The following is a 20,591-nucleotide window of genomic DNA, read 5'->3' on the forward strand; positions in this document are numbered from 1 at the left end:
AGGAATAGATGCTACAGAAAAAAAAAATTGATGACATAGCAAATTATTTATATTAATTAACATTTATTATGAAATGAAAAAAAAACAGGCATTAGTTATTTCTAAGAAACAGTATAGCTTCAGCAAGATCTTGGAGGACCATAGATATGATTTGATAAATTTCAGAGCTGAGAAGAGTCTTTCCACACTAAATTGAGTAGGAGGAAGAGCTGTTACTGTTAGGGCTACTTCTTTTAACTTTTCAGGGTAGATTTTTATAAGCTCTAAAAGAGGTGTCTTGCAAGTGCAATCATATTTCTCTATTTCTTCAAAGGCCATGTAGAAATCTTGTTTATAGTTTATCATTTTTATATCTAAGGGCTATTTGCTTTGCCTTAGCCTTTTCAAAATTATCCAAAAGTATTTCTCAAAATCTAATTCATCACTGGAAGAGGATGATAGAGACTCAATTGTACTGTCTGCAGTTTGACTCTCCTAATTTAATTTCTCCAATTGCTCATAAATTTACGTGATCTGAAATGTACGAGCGGAATTCGGAATAATTTAATTTTTAATGAAAATTCATAGATGGCTTTCTTTGCCTTTTTAATCTGTTTGTCATCCATGAAAATTCAATGTTTCGAATCTACATATATTGAAACCAGCAAGATCTCATTGTCTAGCAAACTAGTTTCTCTTTTCTTCATTGAAGAAATGATTCTTTCTGCAATAAACCCCCCCTTTTAGAAAGAACAAACACCCCCATTCTTGCATTCTCACCTCTTGTCAATGCTTCAGATTACAGCTTTTTTGTGGCTATATAGTGTAAAAAGAAGAGTTTCCAATTCTGCAAGATCATTTCACAGTCTTTCTGTTAGTGAAACATTAAAGTTATCTACATCTTCTAAAAAAGTTCTTAATTCTAACAACCTCTTTATCATCAAATATGTATTTTATTATCGCATTGCTTGATCAATAATTGATCCTTTTCCTGCTCGCTTCCTAAGAATGGCATCCATTTTAGGAGTTCTTGCTGCTATTGCTGCTTTCCTAAATTTACATGTTACATTTGCAACTAAATGAATCAGTTTAATCACTAATGGCAAATATCACATCAATCCTTCTTCCTTATATTTATTTATTAATTTGTCAATAAAATAGAAAATAACTATTAACAATATAATACAATATATACTGCTCAAAACAATTATCGGATATTGTGAGTTTGGCATGAAATAATCATATAATTAATATTTTTAACAAAAATAAAATAGAAGAGGTCCGTAACATCTCTAGTGCGTTCCTGTGAAACTTCTGCAGGGTGGCCGTAATGCGCTTCAAGCATTCTTCTACATTTTAAAACTTTCAAACGGTTAAAATGCTTTCTAAATGTTTACTTGTTTGAGTTTTTATTTTTGTTTGTTCTAATACCTCCTAGAGGGCAGTACTAATCAGGCATTCTATTTCTAATTGAATTCCCCCCCCCCCGGTTTTATGAATATTTGAATATTTGCACAATTTTACATAAGATACAAGACAGTGAGAAATCTTCAACGTCTACTCAGCAGAAAAAGAGAAATAATGAGGTTGTGAATTTGAAAGACAATAAGGATATACATTTGATGAGTACAATCCATAATAACTTTATGATTGATGTTGAAACATGGAAAAGAACTGTAAAAAAACCAATAATTGTAAAAGATTACAACAACAAAATGGGAGGAGTGGACAGCCTGGATCAGATGTTATCAAATTAATCCTCCTGTTAAAATTAAGCAGAGATATTATTACTTTTCCATTATGCTTTATTTCCTTATAATTTTACTTGACATTTGTTTACATTCATCCACTATGAAAGTCATGTTTGTACAAAGAAAACAACATTACACACTGCGAAAAACAAAGGGCTGCTGGGGAGAAATTTTTGCAGACAGGAGAGGACGGCGAAAAGGTTAAAAAGGAAAAATACAGCATTTACAAAGTTCAGAATGCAAATTTTGTCTGTGATATTGCCCAGGCAGCACGTCTCCAAAAATATACGTATAAATTTTGGTGAAATGAGGGTATGGTTATTTTTTGCACGTTACTTTTACGAAATTTATACGAATGAAAAAGGCTGAAGTTACTTTTGACTCTTTATCGTTATTTTCCACACGTTATTTTTACGAAAATTATACAAATCCGAATGTACTGAAAAAACTACTGCCATAATGGTATATTTTATTTGCCACTTTTACGCATATTATACGAATCCGAATGTTCTGAAAGAAATGACTGCCTTTATCGTATATTTCATTCGTCACTTTTACGGATATTATACAAAGTCTAAAAAGATTGAAAATGAAGTTTATTAATTCAAAATATTTAGTGCATTTTTGGCATTTCACTTTGTTTTCCTTTTCCACGAACATGAAAAAAAGGGGCATTCATATATGAGGCTAAAATTTTTCTATGAATTTTAACATGTGAGCTAAATCTTTACGTGCATTTTTGCAAAAAATTATATTTTCTTAATTTAAAGATTTCAAAATAACTTATTTTCTTATATCAAATTTGTTATTTTTATTCATATCAACACTTACATTAATTTACACAATTTAATTTCTTTTATGAAAATCCTATTACCCATTTAACTGGAATAACCTGTATATTAAATTTGTGTACTTACCGAGTTTGGTACAATACTCACCTTATTTAATTAATCAAATGTGGGCGATTAATTTGGAATAAGACTAGCAAATCTTTCATGTCGAGGAATAGAATAATAAATAGAGCAGAAGATGCTTGGAAATGTTTAACTTCTTGAACAATAGTTTAATGTAGACCAAAGGATCATTAATTATAATCAATAATATACTAATACTTTTATTTAATAATAATAATAATAACTCTACGAAATTGCAAGCTGAATCCTGATATTTTGCATATATTTCAATTCCTTTAATCTTTGTTATAAAAATCACATGAGGCTAACATTTTTTAATTTTGTTTAATGTACGGGGAAAATGATATAGCGATTTTAATAATTTTTATATGAGGGAAAAATAAATAAATAATGTAAATAAATAATTATATTATATTTTATATTTTTCCTGAAAGAGTTAAAGACATTCTTAATATGGAGATCTACAGAATAAGTACAAGGGTCCAGTTAAATGAACTCAAAATTTGCATAGTTAATTTTACGCTAACTTATAAAAATTAACCGGATTTACGATTATACACTGAGCATGCGCATACACAGACATTTCTATTTTTCGTAGAAAAATTGAATTATTACTTTAATACAGAGATGCTGTGAATATAAATTTATATAATGCAAAAGTAAGTTTATTTCATATGCTAATTTAGAGGCTTTCTTAATATGTTTAATTATAAAGAAGAAAAAAAAGCATTGCAATTCTTGTTCACTGACCAATGGCAAAGCAGACACTTTCTACTTCCGGTTGTAGCGGGATATTTGTGAAGTCAGCAATGGAGGTCGAAAAGAATGGTAGAGTCGCAAAGGATACCGGATTGGCGTTTGTGACTGAATCCATCGATGTTACTAATTATTTGAAGAAAGTAAGTGAATATTTTATATTTTCAGTGTTGAATACTCGTACTTTCTTCATCTATATAAAATTTTATAAATAGCGTCTGTGTAGGAAATGTGATTTTCCATGTGTTGTTCTTTTGTGTATGTGCCTAATGATTCATTTTCAGGATTTGGTACTGTTAATGACATAGAATACCAAATGAATAAATTGAAAAAATTTTGCACTAGTCTGTTTCTTACTGTTTGTGTCACTCCTGTTTGTATGTGTCTCACCTTTTTATAGTTATATTAAACGTTTTAATATTTAAAGCATACTGTTATTAAGCAGGAAATAGCTTTTAATGGGAAAAGGAAGGCAATATTAACATGACGAATTGTTCAAAAATCTGTTCTGGAAATATTATCTACCTTATGCCAAAAAATAAAGCATGTAACTTTCATTTATTTATGAAATTCAAAATTTTTTTATTTGCTTAGTGTTTTCCCTAAAAATAATTTAATTTCTTATTTTTGAATTTAGTTTTATAAATTTGCTTTAATATATAATCTTTAACTCAAAGATATTGTGCTATTAAAACAGGAAATTTTATTCGATACAAACACAGGTACTTTGTTCCAAATCTATTGAATTTTCATGCACTTGTAATTACTGAAATATATCCTTTCATGAATAATAAGTAAGTCCTAAGTCCTTTCATGAATGCATTTCTTTTTTGTTTGTTTGATTTTGTTGTTTTAAAAGATTAAAAAAAAAGAAAGAAAATAATAGTTAAAGAAATAAAGTAAGAATGCTTTACTTTCAGTTTTGAATAAATTTATTACTATTTACTGCAGCTTCAGGTTACTCTAAACATAATTTTCGAAGTCAAAACTTGATAGTTATGTTGATTATTAGACTTGCATGAAAAAATTTATTGAAAAGTTAGTATTTGATCTAAAATACCTTAAATTATTTGAATTATATTTTACTAAATCATGTATTTTGATATAACTAGATAGTTAAAAAAATGAACATTATAAATGTGCAGAAATGCTAATATAAAACCAAGAAAATGTTTATATTTTTGTTCCTTTTTCCCTTGTAAATTAAATATATATATATATTACAGTCTGGGGAGTCAGCACCCTGCTGAATTGTAGTAAACGAGACGTCCAATCTACTAGACCATCAAAGACGCAGATTTGGATTTTCTATTTCATAGTTATTGAAATCATAATGGTATGTTTGTTTAAATTAGTACTGTTTATGAATGTGATAAAAATAAATTCTGATAAGATAAGAAATGATTTATTTTCTATTAATTATGAACTGTAAATGATGTAACCAATTTTCTTCATAGTATTTACTAAACATTTTTTTTAAAAAAGGGAGGTAGTCTTATTTATACAGTTCTTGCACAGTGAGATACCAAAGATTCTAAATTCCATCCTAATAACAGAGTACCACCTTTGCCAGTATTGCAATAGAGCTAGAATGAATTATTGTGTTAAATATGTGGAAAATGCATGCTTAAAGTACTGTTATTTTCTAAAAATATTCTGTATGTCTATTTTTTACAAGAAGAAAAAATAGCTAAACGCTGTTAATTTATTTATTAGTCCAAAGGGGCTTTGTCTCTAAAGGACTATTGTTTTTGTTTTGCGTTGGTTCACTATAAATATCCGTTTCACTTTTCAAACTGTTCCCACCAAATGTTAGAGTCCCTAGTGTGGGATTAATACTTTCTATCTTACCTGTATAATCTATGTTAGGGTTAACCTGCATAACCTACAAGGATTGCCAGTTTAGGCGAGATATCTAGGTAGTCATCATAATACGTACCTTATTTTTTATTATTTTTAAATTAAATTGAAAGTAATAAACTAGTTTTCAAGAATGGAGTTAAACTAGATTTGCATTCAACTCTGGTTTATTGCGTTAATGATGTTTTGCTGTAACAAATATGAATTTTTTATTTAAGTACAATAATTTAAAATGTTTTTTCTAGAGAATGAAGTACTGCCACTAAGTCATATTGGATATGTCGCAAGGTAATTTTCTATTCTACATTAACTCAATCTTTATGTCCTGTTACAGATATATTGGCAGAAATAATGAAAACCTGACATTCAAAAAGAAAAATAATAACGCTGAATGTAGTATATTAGATGGTTAACTGCAATTTCACAGTTCATTAATAATCTTACACATATTGAATATGAATAATTTTGACAATTACCGGTATTTTCAATAGTATAAAATTAGGCAAGAAAGCAGCTTTAGTTTAGCACCGATTTTAAATACAACTCTCTTAATTTCGAAGGTGATCCTGCACACACAGGTCCTGTGTAATAGAAGGCTCGGCAACGGCCCAGCGGTAAAGTCGCTGAACACTGGTAGTTCCGTTCGACGTTCGAATCCCGCGAACGGTCTGGCTGCATGGCCGTTTTCGTTTACCCATGTGTAACATGTATACGAGCCAGTTTCCCTTAGAAAGTCCTTCAAGAAGGCATTTCTCACCTTAGGCAGATAGCCCTATTGTGCTTTGCAGTAATCAAATAAACCTAAACCAAACCTGTTACAGATGTATTTTTATGTTACTAAAATAGTAAAACTTAAATTTAAACTGGATGGCACAAACAGCCCTTAGACAGCCATGGCTGGCAATGCCTTGATATCTACTTTCTAGATGGTGAGCTCTGTGGTGTTTGTGCATAAGTGGTCAGCTTGTTGCAGGCCCCCTGCTATTAAGTCCCAAATGGAACTTGGTACTAATTTTATCGACCCACTCAAGAGATGAAAGGCTATTTCAACCTTGCCCGGCCTGGGAATCAAATGCCGGACCTCTGGTGCTGCTGCGTGATACACTAGCCACTGTGCTACGGAGCCTCCCTAAAATAGTAAATTTATGAAAATTCAAAATATCAGGGTACTTTTCTGTTTCGCTGGCGCAAATCTTGTCAAGCAGACTTTATTGGCGACAACACACAATATACACATAAAAAATTTTAAGAAATGTTAGTTCTAAGAAATTTTTATTTTAAAAGCATAAAAATTTTAATATCATTTAAAATTTTGTAAAATGATAATAAAAAAAGACAATGAATTTGTAGAAAGACATTAATTTGTATTTGCAAAAAGAGATTAATTTAAGAATATACTATGCTTTCATGGTACAACATTCTGATTCGTCGTTTCATATCACGTGACCTCAAGTGATCTCATCTCATGTTAAACTACGCTAATTCTCTCAGTAATTATCTACATTAATTTCAAGTTAAATCTTAATTTGGAATACAAGTTTAAATGCAAGAATGATTTCATTTCGTATGAATAGCTTACTCAGAAATTATGGAAAATCACAGTGCTTTACTTTGCTAGTGCGTTCTCATTAGAATTGATGAATTTAACCCTTGATTTTGCCTTTTCTATATTTTTGGGTGAGCGTGTGATTGCATCCTAATCGATTTAATTACCACGAATGGCCTTAGGACATAAAATTGAACTATCTGGTAAAAATTCGATGTAATTGTATCCCAGTATTGAAAGAAACATTCAATCTGATAGAAATAGCTGCAAAGTGTTTTGAAAATGAAACGTAAAAGGTTACCAGCAAGGATATTCTGTTTGGAATCGGTTGTACCATTTTGGGCGACCTTTATCGCTTGCACCGGCAAAATGGAAAAGTACCAAGATGTAATTTAATTTAATAAGTTGGAAATACTGTCTGTCTTTCCATGAGCTAAAAAATAATTTGAAATAAAATTTCTTTTTTCAGTTTTTTATGTTATTTATTTAATGTTATTGTAACCTGATTTATCATATTTAGTCACATATTCCATCCCTCTTTGCACTATAGTATATAATTCAAAGGACTTATCAGTTTCATCAATATTTTTTTTTTTACCTGTATATTTTTTACCATAACTCTGTTTCTAAATCATATCCTGAAAAATTAAGGAGTAAAGTACACAAAGAAGGAAAATATGAAAGTAAATAATGGCGTTTAGTTTTGTTTATGTGTCTAATATTTGTACTAGATTGTAATTAGTGTTGTTTATGTGTCTAATATTTGTACTAGATTGTAAAAGTTATAAAATTCTATTAGCTTTTATTCTTTTTTAAATTGAGATGCTTCTTTGCACCCAAATGGTTAAAGCCTTCCAGAACTGGTACTTTGATCTAACTTCTATTCCTAATAAATAATCCAGCTGCATACTGTTTACTCAATTTCTGCCATGTGTAAGGTAAACAGTATTAGCTTTTTTTAAATATATCTTTTACAACTTACATCAGGTAGATTTCTTTCATATTTTGCCTTAATTGAATCATCCTGCTAATTAAGAACTTATTAAAGTTAATATGTTACGTTAAGTTTTTGTGTGTATAATTCATTTTAAGTATGTGCAAGCAAATGCATACATTAACAGTTACGTAAAATTATGTTTTGGGTATCAAATTCAGAAATTTTGGGGCTGTTTTTAGAAGAAATGATTTATACCATATTAATATTGGTAAAAAAATTCTGTGGCTTTTATATGAGAGTATATATTTTAAAATAGCTGCATGATATGGTAGAGGTAAAAAGCTTCATGTGGATCATAAATTAATATTACGTGGGAATTTTCCATTTATTTAATAAAGAAAATATTCAAGCCACAATTAAATTTTTTTCACTGGATTATTTGCATACAAAGTTTGCAGCAAATATTTCCTGCAACAGAAGTGACAATTTTTATTTTGCCAAGACAGGAAATTTAGTTAGTGAAAGTAGTAACCCTATTTTGGGATATTAAATAGGAAGGCAAATTTTTGAATTTAAATTGATTTTTGAAGGAAGACTTCATTTAGTCTTGCTATCATTCTACGTGGCTTTTAACTTTTTTATGGTATTTATAATTTTATTGTTATTCAGCTTTCTGTTTGCTTAGAATGCACATGAATGTAGACTTGAAATATTTTATATTGCAAACTGAGATGCCATTGTTATCATAATTAAAGATTTATGTTCTGATGTTGGAGGAATTTACTGATAATACTTGTGTATTGGTTTATGGTTTATTGAAATGTGTAAAATAGCCTGTTAATGCATATACGTATGTTAATGACATGTATAAGTTTTTGAAGTATTCTGTTATATGTATATAGTGTTGTGATTAGTTTTCTGCTTACTCTTTATTTAAGAAAAAGTTATCTGTAAGAAAGCGAATATTCTTTACTATATGTAGGAGTAAAATTGGAAAGGCTAATGCAATATAATTAATACAAAATTAAGTTTTTTCTCGTGTACTTAAATACAAACATAGCCATTAAAGACTTTCTTAACCTTGCAATTCTAAACAAATCTTTAGATATTTTTTACTTGAAATTATAGGCATTGTGTAATGTGTGTGTGTGTATTTAATTATGGCAAAGCACACTAGGGCTATCTGCCTAAGGGCAGGGATGCCTTCGTGGAGGACTTTCTAAGGGAAACTGGCTCGTATACACGGGGAAAACCACGAAAACACCCATGCAGCCAGCCCGTTCGCGGGATTCGAACCTCGGACCGAACTACCAGTGTTCAGCGATTTTACCACTCGGCCGCTGGTGGGCTGGCATTGTGTAAGGTATATAATTGAAGTTTACTGTGTGATAGTATGAACTTAAATTTTTAAATATGAAATACTCAGTGCATTTTATATGCATCTTTTAATACTTCAACTATATTTAAAAACTGAAAAACATCTGAAGTTACAAATTTTTCTTTTTCTTGTTTAGGAGCTGTTTTCAAAACATTGGGTGACAAAGAATTCACTTTTACAAAAATCGAGCAGGATATTAAAGAAAGCGAACTATAGAACAAATATGGCGAAGCTGCATGAAGTCTATGTTGAATTTATTATTGAAAAAAAATTATGCTCTTCAGATTTAATGTTGGTTTTTAATGTTTAACAGTAATTGCAGTTTTCGAATACCTGTAAAATAAACCTAATTCTTAAATTAATTTCATGTGTATTTCTTTTGCAAGTATTACAGTTCATAATACCTCAAACAACTTGAAATTTGATACTTGTTAATTTATGTGGGATATGTTCAAAATAATTTTATAATTTAAATAACTCATTGTCACCATATGAGCATAATCTAAAATGCACAGCATTTGACAACAAATTAATAAAATATTAGCCAACTTCTAATTGCTTTCTTTTGTCCAGTTGCCTCCTTTTAAATCATTTAATACCATAAAGCTATTTGATGAAAAAAAAATAATTGGTATGTCCACATCAACATGTACATTTATAATAATGTTATAGAAAAAGTCACATGAGATAAATATTGAAAAATTCAATATTCCTAAACAAATTAACTTTTTAAAATTTTATCTGGTATATAAGATAAAATAAATAACATATTTAGGTAATTTTGAATTTGCATAATTTTATGAACGTATTTATGAAATTAACAGTTACATTGTAAAAGGGAACTTTTTAAAAATGCCTCGATAAAGCATTTCTTTTGTAGAGGTGAACTTTTAGTACTGATCTAATATATTTATAAGATTTTAAACTGAGAAAGACAACAATAATAGATTACAATACATTGCAAGATTGGCTGATAAATGTAAAATTTTTACATATCATAATTATGTGTGTAATTAAAACAGAAGTTACTCGATTAACTTACATGCAAATTAATTTTTTCTTTAACATGTTTTGGATAAACTTAATTTTAATAAATAAATATGTATACATTTGTGTATTATCTGAAGATATGAATGCAATATTTGTGACATTAAACATTCATCTTCAAGGAAAATAACAAAGTCAACTTCATAACTATTGGAAAAAGTAAGTTTTCTACAATTTCCTGATCTATATTTAACAATCTTAAAATTTAGCACACTCATTCAAATAATCTAAATGTATGATGTTTACTGAATTTGGTAGTTAACTATATTGTACTTTAGATAGAAATTAACGTAGATATTTCCCGTATTTTACGGTACAAAAACTTATATATTTGATAATAATTGACCTAATCTTCCCAATGTTTTCTTTGCATATGTGAATAACTGGTAAAAACTTAGTCCGATGTCTTCTCTTTACTGTGTATAAGCGCACATTTTTGGTAAAAAATTTGCATAAATCTTCAATTACCTATTTACTGCATTTTTCATAAAATGTGCTTATTTTAATCTCATATTTTTTATATAAATCTATGCAAAAATGTTCTGCATATTATGATTAAAAGATAAAATGTTAATTTGATATCAAATTTTTACATATCCACCTTTTAGGTACGTACAGCAATATGGAATATTGGAAATAACTGGAAAATTTAAATGCAAAAAAATTAATTTCTATTCAAAAATTATGTAACACTTAAAGGCTGAAAATCACTTTTAATATTTCATTTCAAAGTGACTACAAAATATGCAATAAATTTTGTAAACCTGAGTTCTATGTTTTAAATCAATTAATGCTATTGTTCATTTACATGGCATAAGAAAATGTCCTTCGGAAAAGCAAATAATTTATTTAAAGTGTTATTTAGTAATAATGAATTTAGTAAACAACTGTAGGAAACAGTTGTTTACTAAATTTAAATTTATGAAATGAATTTAGTAAACAAAAATGTAAATGAATGATAGCATTAATTGATTTAAAACATAAAATTGATGTTTACGATATTTATTGCATATTTTGTAGTCACTTTGAAATGAAATATTAAAAGTGATTTTCAGTCTTTAAGTGTTACATAATTTTTGAATAGAAATTTAATTTTTTCTTTTGGCATTTATTAGTGCATTTAAATTTTCCAGTTATATATATTCCATACTGCTGTACATAACTAAAAGGCAGATATGTAAGAATTTGATATAAAAATGACATTTTACCTTTTAATCATAGCATGCGGAAAGTTTTTGCATAGATTTATATAAAAATATGAGATTAAAATAAGTACATTTTACGAAAAATGCAATGAAAAGGTAACTGGAGATTTATGCAAATTTTTTACCAAAAAATGTGCATTTATACACAGTAAAGCGGAGAAGACATCAGACTAAATTTTTACCAGTCATTCGCATATGCAAAGAAAACATAGGGAAGATTTAGGTTAATTACTATCAAATATATACGTTTTTGTACCGTAAAATACGGGAAATATATACATTAATTTCTATCAAATATATACGTTTTTGTACCGTAAAATACGGGAATATCTACCTTAATTTTTACCAAATATATACATTTATATACAGTAAAAAATCGGGGAAATTTACATAGATTTTTACTAAATATACACATAATACGTGAAGCAAAAAATTGAAATTTACGTATATGCGATAAATATACGTAAATTTTTACTAAAAATACGTAAATCCCTGAAATTTACGTATATTATACGTAAAAGTTTCGAATGAACAGCAGTCTCTCGCGTAAATATACCTAAATTTTGCGTAAAATTTACGTATTGTATAACGTAAAAATATACGTAAATATATAGTAATTGCCACTGGACACTTTTTATGATATTTTTACATTCAACTTGAACGTTTTTTATACGAAAGGCCATTCGTAAATTGCACGTATTTTTCTCGTTCAATTTACGAATGCATGCTGCTGGGTGAAAACTATGCATTTTAGATAAGGAGTGAAAGGCGGCCTGTAGCATTTCTTCTGACTGCTGACACACATTGAATGTTTTGTAACTACTGACACATGCTAAATGTTTTGCAACAATGAATACGGTATCTCAGCAAGATGACTTAATTGGTAGTCTAGAGGGCCATCAGACTTTTAGAGGCAGTTTAAATGCAATCTGTTGTACTGGAAGCATTAGAAGTTTTTTAAAGTGTCATTTCATGACTATGGAATCGATTTTGGAAACTGGAAATGTTCCCTGAAGATAGGGACAAGGTGATATGCCTGCAGCAATACAAAATGAAGATTGGTATTTAACACTAAAGTGGCATTCACTGGGCGGTCAGGAGGAACTGCACAATGAATGCCACTTTCTTGCAACAGCACCTTCAGAGAGCTACTGTATCAGAGCTTCGACTCAAACTGTTTGAAATTGACTCCATCATGAGGGTTTGTTTGCTCGCAGACCTATGGTTTTTGTTTCGTAGACACAGGAACGCTGCACTGCCTGCAGGTGGGCACAGGTGCACCTCACATGGGGATGAGATGAGTGGAGCAATGTGCTCTTCATGGATGCTTTAGTGTAAAACCTGCTAATAGGCACTTTCTCATCTGGGGAGAATCTGGCATAACGTTTACTCCTATATTTGTACATGAAAATTTCCAATTTAGTAGAGGCAGAATGATAGTCTGAACTGATATTTTTATCAATTGCAGCACTGACCTGCACATTATCAGGAATGGAACATTAATGACTCAGCAATACAGGGATGAGATCCTCAGACCTATTCTGGTTTTTTACGCTGCAGCTGTTGTGGATCAGTTCATTCTCATGGATGATAATGACATGGCCACATGATGCTCAGCTAGTGGACAATTTCCTTTTTGATGAAGGAATCCTTTGAATGGATTTGCCAGGACGTTCCCTCCAATAATAGAACATGTTTGGGACATTTTAGAGAAAAGGGTTGCTAGTTGCTTATCACCCCCAGAAACAATTCAGCAGTTTGAAAGTTCTTTTCCACAAGACTGAGGGAGAATATCCCAGTCCCATATTGATTCCATACTTCCTAGGTGTGCGACATAGCTTTCAGTCAGGGAAACCATAGCCCTTACTGAAACTCATTTGTACTGTCTTACCACACTAGTGAGAGCAGTTTGGCTGAAAGCCAAGATGGATCAGTTTAACTGAAGGGGTATGGGTGAAAAGTGCAGGCAGAGGTCTCGGAGGTCGGGGGCCAATACTGCACTCACCCCTACATCACTGATAGATATGCCCACTTCCGCCCCAAACCGGATGTTTACATAAATCTGGAATACGTGGTCGGACAGTATCTGAGAAATCAAAATTTTTTTTCCTTGTATAATATGCACAAACTGTGCATTTTTTGTTTACCAACAAATTTCCTCAATAAAATTTAATTATTCCTTGTTCATTGCTTCTTTGCCTTTTTCCATATCTTAAAATACCTATTTATCAGTCACCAAAATCTTTCCTCATCTGCTGTTTATATCCAAAATCATAATATCCCCTAATTGTTTTGTGCTCTGTATTTCCTAATTTATATATGAGGAACATTGATTTAATACTACAGGTTTAAAATTGTTCACTTAATATCACTTAATGAATTTTTTTTATGTAAATGAATACAGGATAACATTACCTGAGATAAAGGTAGAGTGTATAAAACATCTAGATCCTTCAGATGATCCACAGTATGAGTATCTTGAACATTCATCAAAGAACATTTTAGCCTTGTAATTTTTTCCTAAATAAAGCTATAGCTATAACATTATATATATATATATTGTAACATTATATATATATATATTGATGCTTAAAATGTTTAGTACAGTTTTATGAAAAGATTAGATAACTCTTAAATTCAAAGCTTTAAAATCAGTGTGATGAAAAACAGTTTTAATTTTATGTCAAACACGATACTCAATTTATGAGAAATTTCAAATCTTGTTAACCAAGCTTTGTGTCTCAGCCAATTTAGGCCTTGACCGACATTCCACAAAAATGTCAAAGTCTACAGAATCATTAATACTTATTTGCTTCCATATGTTAAAACAGAAATGAATATTTAACATACATTTTATTTTTAATGAAAGAAATTTTCATGAACATATATAACTTTATGCTTTTTGATCTAATTACAATTCTATTTTGACCAGAAAGAAATATTATTCACTGTTTACTAACATGGTAAATCTTACTAACATGGTAACATGGTATTACTAACATGGTAACATGGTAACATGGTAAAAGTTAAGAACAAGATAAAATATTCTATGCTGACATACTGAAACCACACTTAAATATAAGCAAAAACAAAAGTAAAGGAAAAAATCAGCACTGAAGATAAACAAGGTGCACATGTGAATTTATATGTGGAGGGCCATCAGGTGCATATGTGAATTTTCTTATGAAGCACGTGAGAATTGATTACAGCGATGATATAAATTCATCATTTATAGGGTGACCAATCATAAAGATAGAGAGTCCTTCTTTTATAAGTTTTGTCCTTCCTCGAAAAGTGTGCTCCTACTTGTCCTCCTTTTCGATATTTTAAAACTAATCTCTTTATCTCTGTATTCAGATTCCACGTCAAACTGTTACACATCATGTGACGGTACAGTTCTGAAAGATACGATTATGAAATTGGGAGGGTGCGCATGGGCATAGGAGATCTTCACATGTCTTGCACTATTGCGCACTTCACTTTGTTTACTTTATATCATACTTCAAGCTTACTTCTAACAGAAATATGAAATGATTTCTTTCTCAGTGAATATTATGCTCAGTATAATTCACATTTTATTAATTCATTAATTCAATTTTATACAAACCTGCTTTCAACACAAATGTAAAATAATTTAAATATGATTTAGTAAAGTTTCACCGCTTCTGTTATAAAAGTTTTAATTTTACTTATTAATTTTATTTATTCATATTGTGCTTGCATCATTTGTGTAGCTCTATATTTTATTAATTTTTAATTTCTTTTAATGGATGGAAAAATAAGAAAGAAGAAGTGCCATTTCAATGATCAATTGCAAAAGGAATTTCCAATTGTCATGTCAAAGAGAGACATGATTGTTTTCTGCAATATTTGCAGAGGAGAATTTTGTACTGCAGTTGGAGGCAGAGAAGTTATAACAAAACACTTAAACACCAATTAACATATGTGATCATTAGATGCATCAGCTTCTAGTAGTAAAGTAAACATTTTTTTTTTAATTTCTAATTATTCTGAAGATGAAACACCATTAGCTGTAATGGAGGGAACATTTGCATATCATATCATAATTCAGTTTTCGCAGCATGGATTGTACAACTAAACTATTGAAAAAGTTTCAGAATGCTAAATTTTCATGCACCAGGACAAAATGTGAGGCTATTATTAAATCAGTATTTAAAAATAACTGAGATAAAATACTTGCAGAATGCTTAAAATGTTTAGTACAGTTTTATGAAAAGATTAGATAGATTTAAAAAGTGTAGTATTTGTAACGATTTATTCTGCTGCATCAAATCATAATGAAATCAAATTGTATCCAATACTGTTAAGGTATTATAATGTTACCAAGGACATCCAAGTAAAAATTTTTAATTTAGAATCCACTGAGGATGAAACTGCTGAAATTTTGTCAAACCTCCTATACACAGTAATAAAGGGAAACAATTTGAAATCTAAAGTATTTACACTAGCAGCTGATAATACAAACACAAATTTTGGTAGGTGAAAATGCAAATGAATGGATATTATCTATGTTAAATTACAAGATTTACTCCAAAAGAAAATACTAGGAATAGGTTGTAATGCACACATTTTGTCAAATGCAATCAACACAGCATCATGCACCATGCCAATTGATGTAGAAGTAGTAATACACTGGTTATCATAAATTAAGGAAAAATCACAAAAATAGCGATAACACCCTAAAAAATAAGCCAAACCATGTAAAATTTGAATATGTTGACAAGTAAGAATAGCTGAGTAAAACTGCGATATGCAAATTGGTGGCGCTGCTTTCGGAATACATCTATAAAATATTATAATAACCATCAAGATTTCAAGTTATGCTGGTTCAAAAAAACTTAATTCAATCACACATAACATCAAGGTAAACGAACATTACGAATCAGATTTCTAACCTGCCAAGTTTATTCACATCTAACACACATTCAACTGGCACTGCCAGATCTAACAACAAGAAGTATAACATCATAAAAGATTTACGCCCTCTTTGGCGATTAAAATATATTTCCACATAAAATTTTTTACACACTGGGCCCGGCTGAACAGTAGTTCAGAATAATCAAGATTATCAGTGTTACATGAACATTTTCAAGAATTATTATCAAGAATCATTATGCATTTCTATACAAATTCAAGTTTTTGTAATCAAGAAATGTCACATAAACATCAAGAACATGTAAAACTTACCATATGTTTCAAGAATATCAAGTAAATTTTTATTCATCAAGGATTATTGTTATAACATTCCTGTTCAAGCATCAGGATTTAAATCAAGAATTTATATAACTCAAGATAATATTAAACAAATGACATTTCAAAATCAAGATTATCATAATTCAACTAAAATACTAGAAATATTACAAAAACCTGTCTTTTTTTCCCTTCAGAATTAAATTAAATTTTAAATACACTTATACATTTCTACAACCTTAAAATTTTCTAATATATACATTTCTTTAAATATACAATACTTTAAATAACAATTAAATAAAATAGATACAACATTAGTAGCATTAAGATTACCTTTTCAATAAGAAATATACTATCATACAATATTAATACTCTTAGCCCTTTAACTCTAGACGGAGGTAATGGTGCTTGTCGCATTGGTCGAGAGTTATAACGCTGACACAGTACACAGTTTCTTATTACACGTTTCACATTTTGTCTGGATGTAATTATCCAATATTTTTCACGGAGGAACATAAAAGTACTAGCTACACCTGTACGAAGAACTCGTTCATGTGCATCATATACCAGAAGATCTGTAAAATGAGTTTTTGAAGGAATAATTATAGGATGCTTTTCATGAAAACTTAAAGTTGATTTTTTTATTCTTCCTCCTACTAAAAAAACTCTTTCCTCACTTAAAAAAGGATTTAGTTCATAAATGTTTGAGTTTTTTTAAATCAACTGTCCAGACTTTAAACTATTAATTTCATCAGAAAAATGTTCATATTGAACTTCTTTTATCAAATATAATTCTGCGGCAAAGAGTTCTTCTGCTATCAAGGGTCCTGTTGTCAGGCCCAGACTGCCATAATCTTGAAGACAACAAATATTCGGCTGAACATCCTCGAGATAAAATGTCCACTGGATTGAACTTCCCATTACAATGTCTCCAGTTATTTGGGCAAGTTAATGATTGTATTTCAGATACTCGAATTTTTACAAACATTTTCCATCATTCAGGAGCACTATGAATCCAGTGAACCACTATCATACTGTCAGTCCACAGATAAATATTTCTTTCATGAATTGAAAACAGCTCTTTTAAATTTTTAGCAAGTCTTGCCGATGTTAATGCGTCTAACAATTCTAACCTTGGAAGTGCGAGTTTTTGCTTTATTGGTGCAATTCTAGATTTTGCCATAATGAATGTTACCTGCCCTTCTTCAACCGATCTAAAATATGCAACTGAACCATAATTTAAAATATGCATTTTAATAGATGCATCACAAAATAAATGAAGTTCAGTGTCTTTATTTTGATTCAATTTGCCGGGGAAATATTCTCGAGAAATTTTAGATTTCTTTAATTTTTCGATTTCATCGCTCCACTCGGACCACATATGCTTACATTCAGTTCAGTTGGAACTTCGTCGTCAAATTCTAAACCCAACTGTCAAAGGTTTTGCATTATCAATTTTGCACGTAATACAAATGGCACCAAGAAACCTACTGGATTGAAAATAGTAGTAGTCACCTTTAATATATTTCTTTTTGTGGTTTTTCTACAATTATTTAATGTTTTGCACAAGTTTTCTATGTTCAAGGAAATTACATCTTTACTCGTACACCAGTTAAGTCCTAATACTTTTAAAGAACTATTTAGTTCATTTTCTGATTTAATTATTCCACAATCATCCCAAATTTTTTAAGTTTCTCTGAATTTGAATTAAACTGACGCAAATTGATTCCGGCATCTTTAAGCACGCAATAGGCTCCAGTACTTAACTTAAAAGCCTGTTCCACAGAATCTGCACCATAGAAAACATCATCTACGTAGATCAAACAGTTCAACATCTCAAAAATATATGAATTTTTTAACTCTACTTTCTTGATATGATTTTTTATAGTGCACGCCAGAATGAAAGGGGTACATGACAAACTGAAAGGAACGCGAGTCATTCTATAATGTTTCAAATTGTAATTATTATCAAAGTACGAGGGCAATCCCCCCAAAAAAGTCTCCTATTATTGGGGGACGTAGAGAAAGTCAATACGGTTGTTGGCAACACTGTTGTGAGTGGTGCCTTCTCCGCTACCACATACGCACGCACGCGCTTCGCTCGGATGCTCAGTCTTGGCTTGGCAGCCATTCGAAATGGAGCTCCCGATAAACGTTACCGCCAAGTGCGAAGTGCACGCAGTTATTCGATTTTTGAACGCAAAAGGCATTAAACCAGTTGAAATTCACCGCCTATTGACGGAAGTGTATGGACAGTTGTGCATGGATGTCAAAAACGTTCGCAAGTTGTGTAGAGAGTTTACAGCCGGTCGTACTGAAATTCATGACGAAGAAAGGAGCGGGAGGCCGTCAATTGCCGATGAGACAGTCGCGAAAGTTGAGGAACTCATGCATAAAGATTCTGCTCCAATGATGAGGTCCAATGCTTCTTGAAGGGCATGGCGGCAAGCTGGTATGACATAGGCATTGTAAAACTGCCACAGCGTCTACAAAAATGCATCGACTGAAATGGTGATTATGTTGAAAAATAAAGCATTCTTCAATCTTTAAAGTGATGTAGCAATTATAGAAAATAAACTTTTTTTTTTTTATATCTAAAAATATAGGAGACCTTTTTTTGGAGATTGCCCTCGTATAAAAACCTTAACACATCTCTATCAATTTCAGAGATTCCATCTGGAGAAAGGCCTTTTCAATGTCTGCTGAGAACGCATGTTTGTATTGTTTGAACCGCAATATCAAGTCCAAATCAGAAGGATTCAAATTTGGGCCAGGCATCAAACAATTGTTCAGAGATACCCCATTACACTTCGAAGATGCGTCAAACACGATACGGACTTTAGTTTTTGATACATTTTTTTCTTACCACTGGAGAATGTAGCATATAATACATTTTACTACTGTCCCGACTTTCAATTTCCCACTCTTCAATTATTTCATTTGTTAACTGTTCGTTTATTATGCTATCATAATTCGTCCTAAGCCATTCATCATTTTTTAGTTTATTAACCAAAGATACTAGACGTCGCTTATCATTTTCTAAATTATTACCCAAGTTTTCATGATGTGATTTCCATAACAAACGAGCTACATATCTACCATTAGTAAAATGCAATTCTTTTTCAAATTTCGCAATGACTGATCTATCATCAGGATTCTCCTTTTCCTCTAAACCCAAGTGGTCCAAAGTCCAAAACCTTCGCAAACAGTCATTAACTTAATCATTATCTTCCTTCAAGCAATGAGAAGTACCAGTTGTAAAAATACAGGCACTAAACTGATCACCTTCCAAAGATCCAACCAAGGACCAACCAAATATAGAAGACACCGCAAATAATTTATCACTTATTCTTTTCTTTTCGCCTGTTTCAACTTCCCAACATGAATCAGATCCTAACAATATTTTTATTTCAGCTGCTTCACCATTATCGGCTAATTTTAGATTTTCTAATTTTAATATTTCAAAAATATTTTTGGAGGGAATTTTTATGATCGCTTCAGAAATTGTATCTGTAACAAGAGCTTCAAGTGTGATTGATTCATTAGGGCAATGTATACTTTTCAGGGTAATTTAAACAACATTATATTCTATTAGTCTACCTTGGATATACCCAAATGAATATATAACCTTTCCTTCCTTTGGCTTCTAGTATTATCTGTATCTATATCTGAAGCGCAAACAGTACAAGTTTGTAAATATACACCTTTATCAGCAGTTTCAGAAACAGTCTTAGAGTTAAACGGCAGGGATGCAACTACATTCTGCTTAGAATCTGATACTGTTAATACTTTTCGTTTAACATCTGAAACTGCTCCCACTTCAGGAACAATATTTTTACAAAATAGCTTATTATAATTTAAACCATTATACAATTCACAAGGCTGAAGTTTCATTTTACATCTGGAAGATACATGGCCTCTCTTAAAACATCTGTAACAACGTCCATGGTATTTTAATATCGTTCTTTTTTTGCTCATTTGTTTTCTCACATTTTCCTACACCATGT

The 20,591-nt window shown here is 30.6% G+C and overlaps 1 protein-coding gene across 3 annotated transcripts in view; it reads right to left on the minus strand.

Annotated features, from left to right (window-relative positions):
- Window positions 1-20,591, minus strand: part of LOC118191089 (Fanconi anemia group E protein-like) — a 104,872-nt gene that overhangs the window by 58,748 nt on the left and 25,533 nt on the right. For 2 of the 3 annotated variants that reach the window (XM_085825774.1, XM_085825772.1), the window contains one exon: window positions 13,789-13,893. The exons of the other annotated variant lie outside the window; for it this stretch is intronic. In XM_085825774.1, the coding sequence (XP_085681900.1) occupies window positions 13,789-13,893 (105 nt within the window). The remainder of the gene's footprint in view (window positions 1-13,788; window positions 13,894-20,591) is intronic. 3 annotated transcript variants of the gene reach the window in all.

The sequence above is a fragment of the Stegodyphus dumicola genome, chromosome 10 (assembly GCF_044657685.1).
Source record: "Stegodyphus dumicola isolate Sdum_Otavi_A_Nest chromosome 10, ASM4465768v1".
NCBI classification, from domain to species: domain Eukaryota; kingdom Metazoa; phylum Arthropoda; class Arachnida; order Araneae; family Eresidae; genus Stegodyphus; species Stegodyphus dumicola.